The sequence below is a fragment of the Coturnix japonica genome, chromosome 4, assembly GCF_001577835.2.
Source record: "Coturnix japonica isolate 7356 chromosome 4, Coturnix japonica 2.1, whole genome shotgun sequence".
Lineage (NCBI taxonomy): Eukaryota > Metazoa > Chordata > Aves > Galliformes > Phasianidae > Coturnix > Coturnix japonica.
In genome coordinates, this window is record NC_029519.1 from 67,018,034 (window position 1) to 67,033,298 (window position 15,265).

Consider the following 15,265-nt stretch of genomic DNA (forward strand, 5'->3'; position numbering starts at 1 on the left):
CACATGAATGGTGTCTGTATTTTCAGAAGTGATCCATTGTCTTGGGGATTAATGGGAAACTTGATCATCCGGTTATTGTCTGCAACTGCGTATGCTGTGAGTACGCCAAGTATTCCACGTCCGGCAGTATGGGCTTGTGTTTTTTAAGGTGATGGTTGTGGAGGGGATTATCTTATTTTTCTGTTTACTTTATTAAACCAATTAGAAATGTTTGAGACTAGAAGGTGTTTTTTCAGGTCTTATGATCCCATTAATTAAACAGTGCAGGGATAAGTGACGAAAGAAAACAGGCTACAGAAAAAGCTGTGTAAATAAGATAGAATAACTAACTTTTGGTCTGGTAGCATCTTGCTGAGCAGTCTGATTATTGACTGCCCAGCCAGTTCCACTGATATGACCAACGTAAATTCATCTCAGCTGCTCTTTTTACGGATGCTAATGCCAAGGAACCAGAGGAGCTCTAGGAAAGGAGAGTTGGATTCAATTCTGGTTCATGAATCACATATTGAATTGTCAGGAAAGGAACAAATTCTGCCCCGATTGCCTCTATAACTATGATAGGTTGTGCTCGTGTGTCTCAGGGCAGAATATGGTCTGAAATGAAATAGATGAGGTCAAAATCTGTTTTCATTGATCACAGAGAAGGCAGTGAAGCTGTAGAGGCAAATGTGACAGAAAAATATTGCCAGCAAGGCCGTTCCTCTTGCCAGTGATGCATCATGGCAGAAAGAAGGCTGCTTGATTTTCCACTTCCATGATGTGTTCCCAGGGTGGGTAGAAACATAATCTCTCCATAAGTGAGCGAATTGAACTGAAAGTAAGACATAATGATTGACACTGAGTTGCCAGCTGCCATTTATATGGAAGCTTTTTTGCATGGAAGAAAAGAAACAATTGAGCATTTTGTTTTTGTTGGGAAAAAACATTTTTGTACTTTTACAACATGTTTTTTAGGGTCTCACAAAAGGGTGACAAGGAATGAGATTCCATGAATAATGTCCTTTTATTCCATCGTGTATCCCGCAGTTCATTCCATAAAAATGACAATAATAAAAAAGCGAGGGACGCAATATGAGAAACAACTTTCTGTTAGGGAGGATGGCTTTACAGAATAGATACTGAAGCAGCAAAGAACTGAAAGTGGTTTCTGAGAAGTGTTGACCTCCTTTCGTGCCACTTACTGTGAATTAAAGCTGTGAGTGAGAACTAGTTTGGGCATGTGGTACAGCACTTACAGCAACTGCTGCCAAGGAACAAGATTTGTGTTTCTAAGGAAATGCAACAAAAGAAAATGGTTTAAGAGGCAGTGGCTGTCACTGCGTTTAAAATAATAATAATAAAAGAAAAGCATCCGGGTACAGATAGGAAAGATAGGGAAGAAAAGTCGAAGTGGGTTATTTTATACACAAGTTAGCATATATATGAGCACCAGCAATGTGAAATTTGGAGTCAAGAGGCAGTGGGTTGTGGAGGGTGTAATATATCTCACACTTTCAGAGTTTACAAAGTCAAGCTAGCTAAAATCAGTAGTGACCTGCTCTGCACATGTGATTGACTGCTGTTTTTCATTTCTATGGGCTTTATTAGTAACAGTGACCAGCTATAGGAAAGGGATACATTTAAAGCAAGGAAACCAGGCTTCTTTTTGGCTTCTTGGCACTCCACAATAACAGACTGAAAGGTGAAAAACTTCAGTACTTTTGAATGAACGCTGGTAAACAGTAAAACTTACTACTTCCTTTAGGGATATAAATATCTTAGTGACATCCACTCACTGATTTGTAGCAAAGAAGTTATGAGAATTGTTCATGCGTTGAAGTTTCATTAAGGGATGAAAATCATAGCAAAGCATCAAGCAAAAAATATTGCTATATTTACACAGTGTCTTAACTCCTTCTTTTTTTTCCCCCTTCCTCGGTTGGAAAGGGAACCACCTGTCTCCTTGGCTGATGTCAGGCTGCTCCCTGGAGACACAGTGCTACTGGGAAGCACATGATACTGTACATATTTACACCCAGCCCGTATCTGATTGAGATTGGGCTACGAGACCCGTGAGTTCAGGAGTTTCTTCATCATACTCTCATGCATTAAACATGTGTTTGAACTCTGGCTTGAAAGCCATGTGATCTTATGATAGACGTATTTATGTAATAGTTAAATGAATGATCATGTGCTATCCAGCTCCTTTTCCATGCAAATGTAGAGGAAATTGAATATTATAATATTTCAGTGAGATGTCCTCAATAACAAATTACTGTTTAAAATAACCAATATTTGTATGTATATCAATTGCGTAGCAGTTATTTTTGTCTGCTATTTGCATGATATGGAAAAGACTTTTTCTAGCAAGCGTTTTAAGCTTCGTGGTGCTGCTTTCCTTTTGGAATGATCACAAGGGTGCACATTTAGGGACGTATTTTCCATCTGTTTTTTTTTTTTTGAAGCTGGCAATGCACATAATTTGGAATAGCAAAGAAGAAGTCTGAGAGTACCCAGATTTGAAGTAGTCTGTGTTTGAGCCATTCTAGGGATCCTTATTCAGTAGCAGCTGTTAAAAATGAAGGACTGTACAGTGCCCTCGGGTGCAATATACAGCCATTGCTCAAGGCTGGTGGGAGCCCTGTGTGAATGAATGCCCAGGGGCACAAAAGGAGCCCCAAGAGTGTTACTGCTCAATTACCAAAGGTTTGGTGATATTTGTTGAAGGTGGGAACTGTGCAAGCACCAAAATGCTCGGTGACACTAGTGCTCCTGAGAATCAATGGGGCTGCAAGCAGCTGCATAAAAAAAACATCCAAGAAATGCAAACTGCCCTTGAAACTTGCTGTGAAACTTTCCTAAATGTAGAGAGTGCAGAAGATTTTGAGACTTTGGGTTAGTAATGTGCCCAGGGTCTCAGAAATTCTTTGCTGTGATCTGGAGTAGGATGGCTGTGCTTTGGCTTTTGAGTTGCTTATGTCACCTGAGCAGTTCAAATGAAATTCCTCAGCCGCGGTGGTATGTTTTCACTAGTGAATAGATTTAGGGGTGCCTGAAGGCTGATAAGTTCCAGTGCAAAAGCCATATGATGTGGAAGGCTGAAGATAGCACTGCTGGGTCACCACGGGACCTGGAGTATTGCTGGTTCTCTTCCATCTCATGGTGAGACAGATGGAACCATCAGGATCTCCTGCCACCTTCCTCTTGTTTCTTCAGGAGCATGAGATATTTAGTGAAGCTCCTGTCTGTACATTACAGATTTACTTTTTTAATAACAGATATTTTTTTTAATATGGAGATCGAAGGGTGAAGAAGAAATGGCCATCACCATCACCCCTAGAAACAAAGAAATTACAGATAGGCAGGAGTTCTTGGGTCATCTATTTATTTCATCCCCATGCATTAGCATCGTTTTTTTATATAGTAAACCACTCAGTGTTGTAATATATGATTGATATTAATTAGGCTTCTGCAAAGTACTGCACTCTTCAACTTGAACTGAACCAGAAATAAATATATTGCCATATATTAACATTTTATTAGTTGAGAAGAAGAATAGGATGAAGGCACCTATGTGAAATCCAAAGTAAGAGTTTCAGATTGAATTAATGCCAGCAGTGCCTTGAGATTAATTTGGTTACTATGGGTACAGAATAAGAAATAGTATACCATAATGTAGCTGTGTTTACTGATTCATTTCTGGCATTAAATACTAAAACCACATTATATATGCAACAACAGACTTTTCTTCCTTGGAAGAAGAAGGTGGGTACACTTTAGTAATTGAAGTGGATGTTGCCCTCTGAAAAGTGCCAGTACTGTTCCGGAAGAAAAGCTGCTGTTCTTTTACAGGATCTACCCCATCACGAGCAGCAGAACTGCAGTGTATCAAAAGAGAGCTAAAAAAAAGTGGGGGAATAAGAGGAAAAAATGATGCCACCCCAGGAAGCTTCCAGTCTTCCGCGGCTTCTTGTTAAATGTCTCTTGTAACATGATAACATCTGCTTCGTATGCTATTGACTGTATTGGCCAAACATCAGCTTTCCAGTCGTGTGCTACTTTGTATCTCATCAGTATGTAAGAGATGGAACAAGTTTTGCATCTTAAGATGTTGAAAGCTGGGTAATAATAAAATAATTCAATGGAAATACCATATATTCAGAAAGCAATTATTTTAAAGGGTTTCAGTTTTGACATGGCTAGATTAAGTATGAAGCTTTTTGTTTTTTATACACGCTGTCAAGAATGTTGTTAAATACTGATACCACCTCCTAAGAGAACAACTTTTAAATACCAAAATGAAAAGGATAAGCATTAAATATTTTGGTAGATATATTGTGCCATAATGTCTACTGCCTTGCTCTTAATACAAAGCACAGTAGGGCTTAATTAAAAAGTGATTGTACGATCTATCATGAACCTGCATTAGGGATACGGATGCCAAGAAAATTAAGTTGAATAGGTGGTGATAATGAGATCGATATTTTATTGAATAGTTTTTATTCCTATGCCTTTGTTTGCTGTTCTTGCTTCCCCATCAGCAGGTAAGACATCCAAAATTCTTTGAAAGAACTCATTTAGTCTGTTGCTCCTTTGTTTCATTGTTTGATCAGTGCAAGCTATTTATTTTTTTCATTTCTTGACAGAGGAAAATGCATTGATAAACTTTTGACTCTGTTAGAGTGGTGCATGACAGTAAACAAGAGCAAGTCCTTTCGAGCTTGTTCCTGCTGGGAGTAGCTGGCTAACAGCAGGTACAAGGGTGATTTTCTATTTCATGTAAGCAAAAGTCACAGGCACTAAATCCTCCAGGGCAGCCCACAACCTGGTTTAGTACAGATTCCTCCTGTACCAACTCCTGGTGTGGCTTCAGGACCTGATAAGCAGTGTGTTTAGCAGCAGCAAACATGAAAAGGTGTTCACTGAAGCATAGTACCCTGTGAAGAATACATGCCATAAACGTAAGTGTTTCTATGGCCTGGGCCAGAATCACCCTTGTTACAACTTCATCAACTTAAATGCTATTGATTTTTCAGGTACCACTGACCTGGAGTTGCTGGGATTGTGCTTGGGATGAATTTGACCTATGCTGTTAAGGCCAAGTAGAATCACAATTTAGAAAGTGCAATGCAAAGAAATAGCTACCACGTATTCCGCCGGGCTGTAACTCTACACCCGTCAGTCTGAGCTCTGGCACTGCTGGAAAGCCTCATCTTTAAATGGTTAGAAGTGTGTCTGTGGGCACTGGAGCAAACAATAAGACAAAAGATCGCATTGTTCCCCATTGTATTTTAGGGGGAGTAAGTTGCAAAATGGACAACTTGCTTCTCTGGGCAGAACTCCTGGGTCAGCCGTGCAGCTTCCTTTTCACATCCTCCCATGAGAGACTCAGTGTTGTCCGCATCTACCGTGAACTCAAAGAGCACTCTGAAAGGGGAGAGCTGCTTTGTCCTGAATGAGCACCTATCACACAGTGCACTGTACTGCGTGGTGCAACCAGCAGCTCCTCTCATGCTTTGGCACAATTGTGCAGCATGGGGCAATGTGCTTGAGGAGAAAACAGGCACAGCACAAGGCTCTGAAAGCCATGAGAGGCACTGAAAGCTTGCGTTCCTGGTATGCAGCAGTATAGATATTTGAAAGGTTAGGTTCTGTCTATTTTTAGGTAGCCTTCACATTGGGACTGATCTAAAAATGAAGGTGATATAAAAATTGCACGTGTCTCTCCTGATTTGTCAGAGGTTCTTGACAAAATGCAGAAAAAAAGACGGTTCTCTGAATTGGAGGAATTTTTTCTGAAGTGAAGCCGTGCCTTTTATTTAGAAGAGGAGCCTTTATGTTCTTGATTAAAATGCCAGTGCCGTCTATTTCACTCTCAGATCAGCATTTTCAGATTTTAGCAAAGTTTAAGAAATATGACTTTCCCACTTATTGTTTGGGAAGATTTATTCACTTGTGTAAATGAATTTTAAAAAATTGGCAAGGCCTTTTATCTCATATAAAATAAATCTGAAGATAAATGATCTTTTCCACTAACATCACCTATCATTAAAGTGGCTAAATGAAAATCAAAATGTGTTGCTATTTAGCGCCTGCTCTCCTTTTTACGGGAGATGAGATTGAACATGTTTACTGGGCAGGAATTGTCAGCAAGGCTTCGATTTATAGCATTGTCCAGGATACAAATTAACAACATACAAATTAACAACTGCTCTCTCTACTTTAATGTAGTGGTAGCCTGGTCTCCCCAAAGTGTATATCTGCAGCTTACTTTGCAAATGCGTATCCTATCCTGAAGAAAACCTGCAAACAATGTGATATTGAATTGCACTGAACTGAAGCACAAACATTTTTCCATGTCTTTGTAAGCAGGACTGCATGTGAGAATGAAACAGCTGGAGGTCTACCTCACGAAAACCCCTGGGGAGGTGTCACAGTCATTTCTCCATTGTATGCAGTCTTGGTTTAATAAATTGGCAATAATGTGATGTTGAAGTGCTCTTCGGTGTTGGTTTGCTGGATTTTCAGAGTTTTTGTTGTTTTTTTTTTGCTTTGCAACTCTAAATATAAATTAAAATAATCTTCCTTTCAGACAGCTCCCTATTTTTGGTTACTTCTTTGTTCCTCAGAGAGGACGGGTGAGCTGGTGATGGACAAAAGGGAGAAGGCTCACTCCATAGATGTCTCTGTTTTACTGAGAGCACTTTCTGTTTTGCTTTAATGCTTTTTGTTAAATACGCTGTCCTGCCTCAACTTTCTGCAGGTGGAGTTTGATAGAGCACAGGCTACAAATGACATTTAATTGTATCAGATTGACAGGGCATTTTATGATGGTAGAAATCCATCGTGGATAAACATGAAAGTGGCAGACTTGCCTTATCTGTTGATTGGCATGAGGTAATGAAAGTAGAGCTTTTTTGGGAAGAGGTATGAGTCTTCATTTCTATTCATTTATGTAGTAGTGAGAGACTAACCAGTGCCCCAGGGCAAACAATGTTCGGCAAATACTAAATTTCTCAGGAATAAGGATATCCAAAATGGTGATAGCAGATGCAGTATCAGAGCTTCATCCCTGTTCCATTCACAGGGAAAATCTGGGGAAGCCTGAGCAGTATCAAAATGAATAAAATGGAAGAAATGTGTGGAGAAGTTCTGCTTTGAACTGTCCTGGTTCCATTTCCTGTACTGAGGTCTGGTTCAAAGCCTGCTTAAATCCATTTGAAAGTTCACGTTCACTTCCAAGTGATTTGGAGAAGTGACCAGTTCTACCCACTCTAACCCATCTCTTCTACTGTTTTCTTATACAGGTAGCCAGGAAAGTGATTTGGATAAAATAGTTAAATTAAAATAATTAAGATACTAATTCAGACCAAACCTTCCTACTGCTAGCACGTCTCTCAGTCTGTCTCTTTACTGATTTGTTTGGCCCTGAGTCAAAGGTGGAAGAACTGACAAATTTCATGTCTAAGGCATCACTGGCAGAGGGTCAACCTGCAAAGGTTTACAACTGCAGTTGGTACAGCTAATAACCCCTGGGCTAAATGCTTATCTGTCTTTATTTCAGTTATCTGAATTAAGGATGGAGGCAGCATGACATCTCTTGCCATTTGTGCAACTTTTTTAGATTAATATTGCAGCTCCAAGAAAAATGAATAATTGGACTTTTGAGCACAGAGTGGAACCATGAAACCTATAGGGATTCCTCTAGCACTAGTCACTAGTTTGCATATTGTGAGTTAACTGCAATTCATGAAGAGTTCTGGCTAAAAATAACTCCCGAGCTCGGCGTTGTCTGGCAGGAGCCACTAGTTAAGAGGTCAAGTGAAGCTGATCCTTCAGGAGCGTTGGCTGTTGCAGTGAAGTGACCCCATCTCCTGTTGGCCTGTCCTCAGCTGACTTGGGAGAATGGGGTGCAGAGGCTGCAGGAAGCTGCTGTGCCCCAGGACCGCCAAAGGTGCCAACCTCAGGTACCCACCTGCAGCATCTCCATAGCAGCTCTCCGTTCTTCACACCCGACATAATCAGGAGAAAGGGTTACTTGGCTTTTGAGCAGAGATCTTTTCTCTCTCTCTCTCTCTCTCTCTCTCTCTTTTTTCCTTTCCAGTTCTTCATTTTATTTTGTTTGCCTAAAATTTTAGCGGAGTGAGTCTGCGCTACCAAAATCTGATCAGATGAGTGCAGTTCAGAATTATTTCCACATTATACTTTGTTTTAATATGAAAAATGCCAAGAGCTAGGCCCAAGAAAAAAAGGCTGACTCAGTTCCACTGAGCTCTGTCTGAAGAAAGTCTTATTTGAAGATGAGAGATGTGTTGGTAAGGCTGTCTGTCATCTCTAGTTTATTAAAAAAAATTGCTAGGAGGCACTAAAACTGTCCACTGCCTTTCCCTCTGTTCCTTCACTCAAAGGTGCTTCATTCACATCGACTTTACCATAGCAGTTTTGTGTAAAACAAGATTTGATTTCAGAGTATTTAAAGGTTAGTGTTCTCTCCAGTGCTGTGCTGCTGACTGGCGTGTGCTCCACTGCAGTCACTTTCCCAGCCATCTTAGAGAACAGATCAGAGATGTTAGGAAAGTATGTGAATCCTTTCTTCTTCTTCTTCTTTTTTTTTTTTTTTTTTTCTTTAAGCACACCATGAAGTAGAGCTGGCAGGGAGCATGCTTGCAGTTGGATGTGGCAGCTCCCTTTCAGCTGGGACATGACTGATCCATGGCTAAATAGCCACAAGGCCCAGCCAGCCCCTGACTAAGTTTGACAGCTGGATGAAGTCTCATCAAGTCACTGTAGAGAGCAGTTAAGATGGTATCTTTGGAACAGCCTGGGCTCCCAGCGCATAGCTCAAGGGAATCTTTTGTTCATCCTCAGGTATTGAATCCATGGTGATTGCTCCTGAGATCATCCTACATATCCCCTTCAGCCAAAGTCATTAAAAATTAAATTGTTTTTAATGATGAACAAGTTGGGAAACAAGAGCTTCAGGGCAATACTTTAGATGCCCCAAGGAAGAGGTGCTAGTTGGATGGTTAGTAGTGGTAACAAGAAGAATCCAGGTGGGGCTTTCCAGGGCCTTATGGAGACTTAACAAATTTAAGCTGTGACTCTAAGCGTTCCCAGTTTCTGTGCCCTTTGTGGCTGGAGCTGGAGACTACCTGGCCCCAGAAGGGCTATGTGAGCATCTCAGGTAGGCAGCCAGGCCTTTGGGTCCTTGAATGCAAGGGAGGAAAAGAGAACTTTTATGATTTCTTCTGTTTCAAGGAAGTCTCAGCAGTGAGGTGAGTAAAGGAGAGGTGATAGTGATCTGCAACAGTCTGTGATTTTGATGTGGTCCTACCTGCACAAGTCAGAAGCTCTGCCAGAGCACACAGAGCTGCAGAAAAGGAATCCATATCCTTTGCTTGCCTGGGTGTCTGCCCTGCAACTGCACTGAAGTGTACCCAGGAAACTGATGTATTTCTGTGGCTCTGTTTCTCAAAATTATAGGGGCAATAAATTAAAATGTAGGTTTTCTTTTACAGATTAGTCTCTCTGGGAAACAGTAACACCCGAGTGAAAGACATTGTTCATGATGCTGTTAACAGGCCTGGCAACCTGGGTTTTCCTGCAAATCATAGAAAATGTGGGTCCTGGAGAACATATGCTCTGAATGTTGGGGGAAACAAGTGATAAATGTATTTTTTATGTAATCAGCTGGAGTGGCTTTGCTTTTCTTGTTTTAATAATGTGGAAGTGAAATATGCTTGTGAAGAGGGAAATGCTCAGGGAGGTATGAGGAGATTTAGAAGGTCTCCTTCAGTCAGTACATGTGCTATTGCTTCAGTTAGGCACTCCTGGAAGGTTTTACAACAAGCACAGAGTTGCAAAGAGCTGTATGTGCACCATCTTGTTAGCACTGATAATCAGCTGAGTTGCATGAATAGTGAATATTCACAGACAGGTCCATTCACATGGGAACAAGCAAGTAATTTCCATTGGCATTCAGCACTGTTTATTTGAGCCTCCAGTATGTGGAAGCAGATGGGGCAAAATTCACCCCACTGACATAATGCTGGTAACACATTACTGTTCAGAGAAAGGTATTTTGGACTCTGTAGTGTACTGCTGCTCCAACAGCAGCTCTTGACCCAGAGCTTGGCCGCAATTCATTCTTCTCAGGTCTCTGGAGCCTTTCTGAAAGCTGGTGCAGAGCACCAATGTGGTTCCTCTGTAAAAAGAAACCTCAGTTGCTAACTGCTGTAGCAAAGTTGCTTTGTTCTATTGTAAACTTACTGCACCAATGAACCCAGAAGTTCAAGGAGTTTTTATGCTGGTTTATGCTACTGAGAACATATTCTGGGTGGGATGGACGTGGATAAACAAGGGAAAGAAGATGAGAAGTAAAAAGCAAAACAAAACAAAAAACAAATAGGATAGAAGTGGTACAGAGAGAACGGAGTGGAAAACAAATACAGAAGGACTGTGGAAAAAATAAGAATAAAGATGCACAGAAGGAAGATTTCTCATAAAAAATTAATAGGGTACATATACTTTATATAGAACACCATTCACGCTAAGACTCCTTTGGAGTGCAGTTTGGTCTTTTATATACACCATTGGCTTATCTTGTGTTGTAAGGACACGAGAGTAGAGGGTCGAATGAAAGGGGTTTGACTGGTTGGAGGACTGATTGCAAGCCTCTGCTTGCTGAATGCTAACACTAGTTTTCTAAATTCAAGTTTGATTGTCCTTACTTTACTGGAAAAGGAGCCAACTTTGCTGAAAATCATCAAATACTGTGGTCTGGAAGCAAAGGAAGAAACCTAGTCAGTGCAATGATGGAAGAACTCAGTTTGGGATTTCAGAATCAGGGGGCTGCAAGCTTCTTCACGCTATGCAAAGTGTAGGGAATTAAAAAACAAAACAAAGCAAATCAAATGGCCACAGTGACAAAAATAAATAAATAAAGAGGGTGAAAGTGGGTGTAAGAATAGGAGAAAGAGGCTGAATGAGCACTGAACCTGGGAAAAGAAACAAGACGGAGGGCTTGGAGGCTTTGGTCCTTGAGTTTTCTTCCTTGCCGTTGCCAAGAGCCCTACCTTCCAATCCTTTTAAAGCATACATCAGGATTTGGGATTTGTGCTCAAATGCAGTTTTCAGGCTTGCCAGGACTGTCTAAATTTTGTCCCTTGAAGAAGAAGAGGCAAAATGTGGGAACTGCTGAGGCTTGGTATGGAGTAGCCTGAAAAGAGGGAAATGTGATGACTGAGGGGTGTCTGACAACAGACGTTTTGCCTGTTGGGACGGGTTGGGTCCAACGAACCCACAGACTTTACCAACCACAGTTGGGTTTTCTTCGTGTGTGTTTGTTATGGAACAAAATTGTGTGTGCATACTCAGATACTGCCCCAGAAAAAACGTTTGTGCAATTCTTTTGTGTTGCCAAAACACTGGGCAAGAGCATTGCTAAAGCTGCTTGGGACTTTTCATAAGACAAGGTTTCTTTTGAGAAGGGCAGCTTGGATGCTGGCTGCATTTCACGGGCTTCATTTACATGTGCTGAGGCTGCGCGGCTTCCAAGCTATAAGCCCATTGCAACTGCCCCCCTCTCTTTTTTCCTATTAGGTGTAGTGTGCTCCAAAATAGCACGGAGACACATTATAACATGCAAAAAAGGTCCCAGGGAGTAAATTTATAATACGGCTCGAGTTGGACGGTTTGGTTAAAAATAAACAAATTCCTCCCAAGCAATGAGAACTCATGCTTAAACCTTGTGATCTTTTGTGGTTTGAGTCGTGCCTGGCATCCCTTCCAGGTGGCACTGGGACTGCCAGCAAAGTTCAGGCCGTGGCTGTAGGACGGCTCTGGAAGACGCAGTGTTACTGCGCAGTGCCCGCCCTGCACCCACACAGCTCTCCGTCCCCAACGTGGTGCACTGAGAGCAGCGCTAAAGTTACTGTTTATATTTATCAGTTAACTTGCTAATTTGAAGGGAAAGCAGTGAAGTGGAAATGTAGAAAATAGAAACAACATGAGCAGGTCAAAATATCCAAAACAGCAATATAAAATGTTCCGGTGTAAATACATTTCTATAAAAGGTGTGAATGAAACTTCAGGGGGGAAAAAAAAAAAAAAAAAAAAAAAAAGATGATGGATTCGGCACAGTCAATGAACACAATTATAAGTAGGTATTGAAGGAGAATATTCCACCGACCATGGATCCACAGATAATAATTAATAAGAACTGAGTGCACTTGAGGCAGGCAGGTGCCCGCGTTATTTCACAGCTGGCTGTTCAGAGGGTAGAGGTACTCACCTTTGCCCCAGATCTTAATAATTTTCTGCAGTTTTATCGTTAAATCAGCATATAATTGGGAAGGAAATTAGGTTTTTTTCGTCGCAAGAGCGAAACGGTACCGTTAATTTAATCATTGGTAGGAAAGGCTTTCTGTTGTCGTTCAGTATTTTGCTGTGGCTTTTTTTAATTAAGTAAAGTAAAAACAATGCCATTTTTGTCATCTGTGCTTGGTGAAAATATGACAGTGTGATGTGATTTGCAACTTAAGCACAAGCAGGGAAAACCGTACGTTTTATCAGAACTGGCAATAATGAATTACAAGGGAACACAAATAAGCTGAGAATATATCTGAGACTTACAACAATTTCTGAAGTTTTTAATATCTGCAGGAAAAAGGCTATTTCAAGAGCTGTGCTGCTTTTTATTTATTTTTTCTCTCAGCAAAATCACCATAGCCTGCTATAATAATTGAATTCATTTAGCCTTTAGAATGCTCAAGTTTGCAAATAACAATGAAAATGAATATTTCATGACAAGGCGGATGATCAATTATAGTTTGGTGACTTTGACTGGTAGCCCAGCATGACGGATCCAGCACTTACATTTGTACAAGACTTTTGAACCCAGCTAATTAAAAAAAAATACAACTTCAGAAAGCACGGAGGCAGGTGGGGCCGGTCAGACAAGGCCTTCGTGTGGTGGTGTTTTTTTTCCTGTTGTGGGAAACGTTTTGCAGTTAGGTTTGGTACCTTGGCTTTGTTATGTGTTCAGCAGTAGTGCCACCATAAACCAGTCACACCTGCAGCAGCCTCTGTTGTCTCAGCAGGTGAGCTGCGAAGGGCTTAAGCCCAGAACCTCTGCTGTTAATGGCGTGCCTGCATGTCCAGGTTTTCACTTCTTTTTTTTTCCTCCTCTCCTTACAATGAGAAAAGGCTTTGGCCCAGGCCACCGTACAGCGCTTGTAGGGAAATGCAGGCAGGAGCCAATACGGTCCTGGGCAGGATGGGGTAGTTGTATGCAGGAGCACTGGCTTCCTGCACTGAGACTCTGAACCGATTAAAGAGCAGCAGAGCAGTGGCTCATGCAGCTGGGTGCGAGATCAGGCTCCCTCACTGCTGCAGGTGAGATGACTGCAGGAATGGCTTTGATGGATACTTCCTCCATTCCTGGGAAGTAGAATTTTATTTATTTATTTATTTCCCCCCACCCCCCAACGTGTTTGTTGGTAGCAAAACTGACTCCGCTTGCAGTTATCAATGAGAGATTAACTTTGTGAGGTGTAAAATCCCCAGCCAAGTAAAAATGTCAGAGCACGTTGTAACTTTGGCCGAACTCCGGGGGGTTCCTCTCCCGGCTGAGCCGTGCCGCGGCCACTCCGGGCTGGAGGCTGATCGGAGCACACGTGCTGCAGCCCGGCTCCTGTCACCTCATTTCTTCTTCGGCGTTAACTCAGCTCTGTCCGTTGTTTGTTTTGGCAGAAAAAAAAAAAAAAAAAAAAAAAAAAAAAAAAAAAAAAATGCATTGAGAAAAGGCAGCCTGTGAGGGATGGGAGCTGTTGCGTGGCAGGCAGTGCCCGATCTCGGGGGTGTGGCATGGCAATGTGATTTTAATCACAGCGTGGTGCTGCTGGAGACTCAAAGGTCTGAGTGGCTTTTAAAAAGATTTACTTCGCTCAGCCTGGGTCTGCCTCTGAGCGACGTCACGGCTGGAGCGGCGGCACAAGAAGGCTGGATGAGTGACAGCCCAGCCTACTTTTTAATAGCTTTGTCATGTGACGGGGACCAGTAGTAAGACAGGTGCCTTCAGTTCACTCTCAGAAAGGGTCTCGTTGCTGCATGCGTGTGTGCTCCCTGCCCGGCTCTGGATTGCGCCTCGCGAGCGGCACCGCTGTGGTTCGGGAGCTGGATGGCGTGGGACATGTGCAACCAGGACTCTGTATGGAGTGACATCGAGGTGAGCGGGGTGCGGGAGAGGGGCTGCGGGCGCACTTTGCAAACAAGTCTGGATCTTATCTGAACTCCACTAAGTTTGCTATTTTAAGGTTACTCTGCGATGCCTTGAGCAAATCAAAGCTTAGCTCCTGTCATCAGTATCTCCTGCAGTTGGAAACTATTTTCATGTGCCTCTGGCTCGCTTTCCCCGTCATATGCAATATTTATGCTCTAAGATATTGATATGAATCAGTGTCTGAAGTCTTTCCAGTGGCATTCGGTGGCCTGGTTGGAAAAATGCCATGTTTATTTAGAATAAGATTAACGTTTCTTTTTTTCCACAAAAAGAAACAAAAAAATAAAAAATAAAAAGAAGGAAACGTAGTAGTTAAAATTAACCAGTGGCTTCCTATTTTCCTTGCTTGTTTCACTCTGCTCTGTTGAAGGTTTCCTACTTGTTTATCAGCTGCAGGATTCAAACCCCCACACGGGAACGAACACCCCGGTGTTTTGCTTTAGATGCTTTTAAAAGGGATTTCTGGAAGTAGCCGCTTTCCTGCTTCTCGTGGTGTTGGAATAATCACCCTGTAGCTGTGCCCTGTAGGGCAGGGCGCTCAGTCCGCACAAGCAGTCGAGCAAATGGTTAAATCCCACTGTACGGCAGAGACAACAGGATGAACCGTGAGAATAGAGTTTATGCAGGACTGTGTGAACTGCTGCTGCTGCCGCTGCTGCTGCTGCTTGTGTAAAAATAGACGGCAATACATCAAACCCACAGCTTCTGCTGGCTACAATTCATAAAGGGGGGGAAAAAAAGAAAAGAGAAAAAAAAAAAAGCCAAAATCAAGCGGCTCCCTGGTAATCTCTGGAGGATGAAGTGAGGTGTGAGGATTTCTGCACGGTTTTGTTGGGCAGAGCGGAGCCTTACCTGGAAGTTTGGGCAACTTGGGAAGCGAGGCAAACTTTGTGTGGACCCCGTAAAACCCAGAGCTGCTGGAGGAGCCGACCTGCCGCTGCAAGTGGATAAGTGCTGGTAATGCTCCCCCTGGGCAACAGGGGAGGGAGAAACAGGTTCCATGCG

General features: G+C 42.2%; 1 protein-coding gene across 3 annotated transcripts in view; it reads left to right on the forward strand.

Annotated features, from left to right (window-relative positions):
- PPARGC1A (PPARG coactivator 1 alpha) overlaps positions 1–15,265 on the forward strand; it is a 336,419-nt gene that overhangs the window by 261,217 nt on the left and 59,937 nt on the right. The window contains exon 1 of one of the 3 annotated variants that reach the window (XM_015862903.2): positions 13,872–14,206. The exons of the other annotated variants lie outside the window; for them this stretch is intronic. Coding sequence (XP_015718389.1) covers positions 14,159–14,206 — 48 coding nt within the window. The 5' untranslated portion in view covers positions 13,872–14,158. Of the gene's footprint in view, positions 1–13,871; positions 14,207–15,265 lie in introns of those variants that run through there. 3 annotated transcript variants of the gene reach the window in all.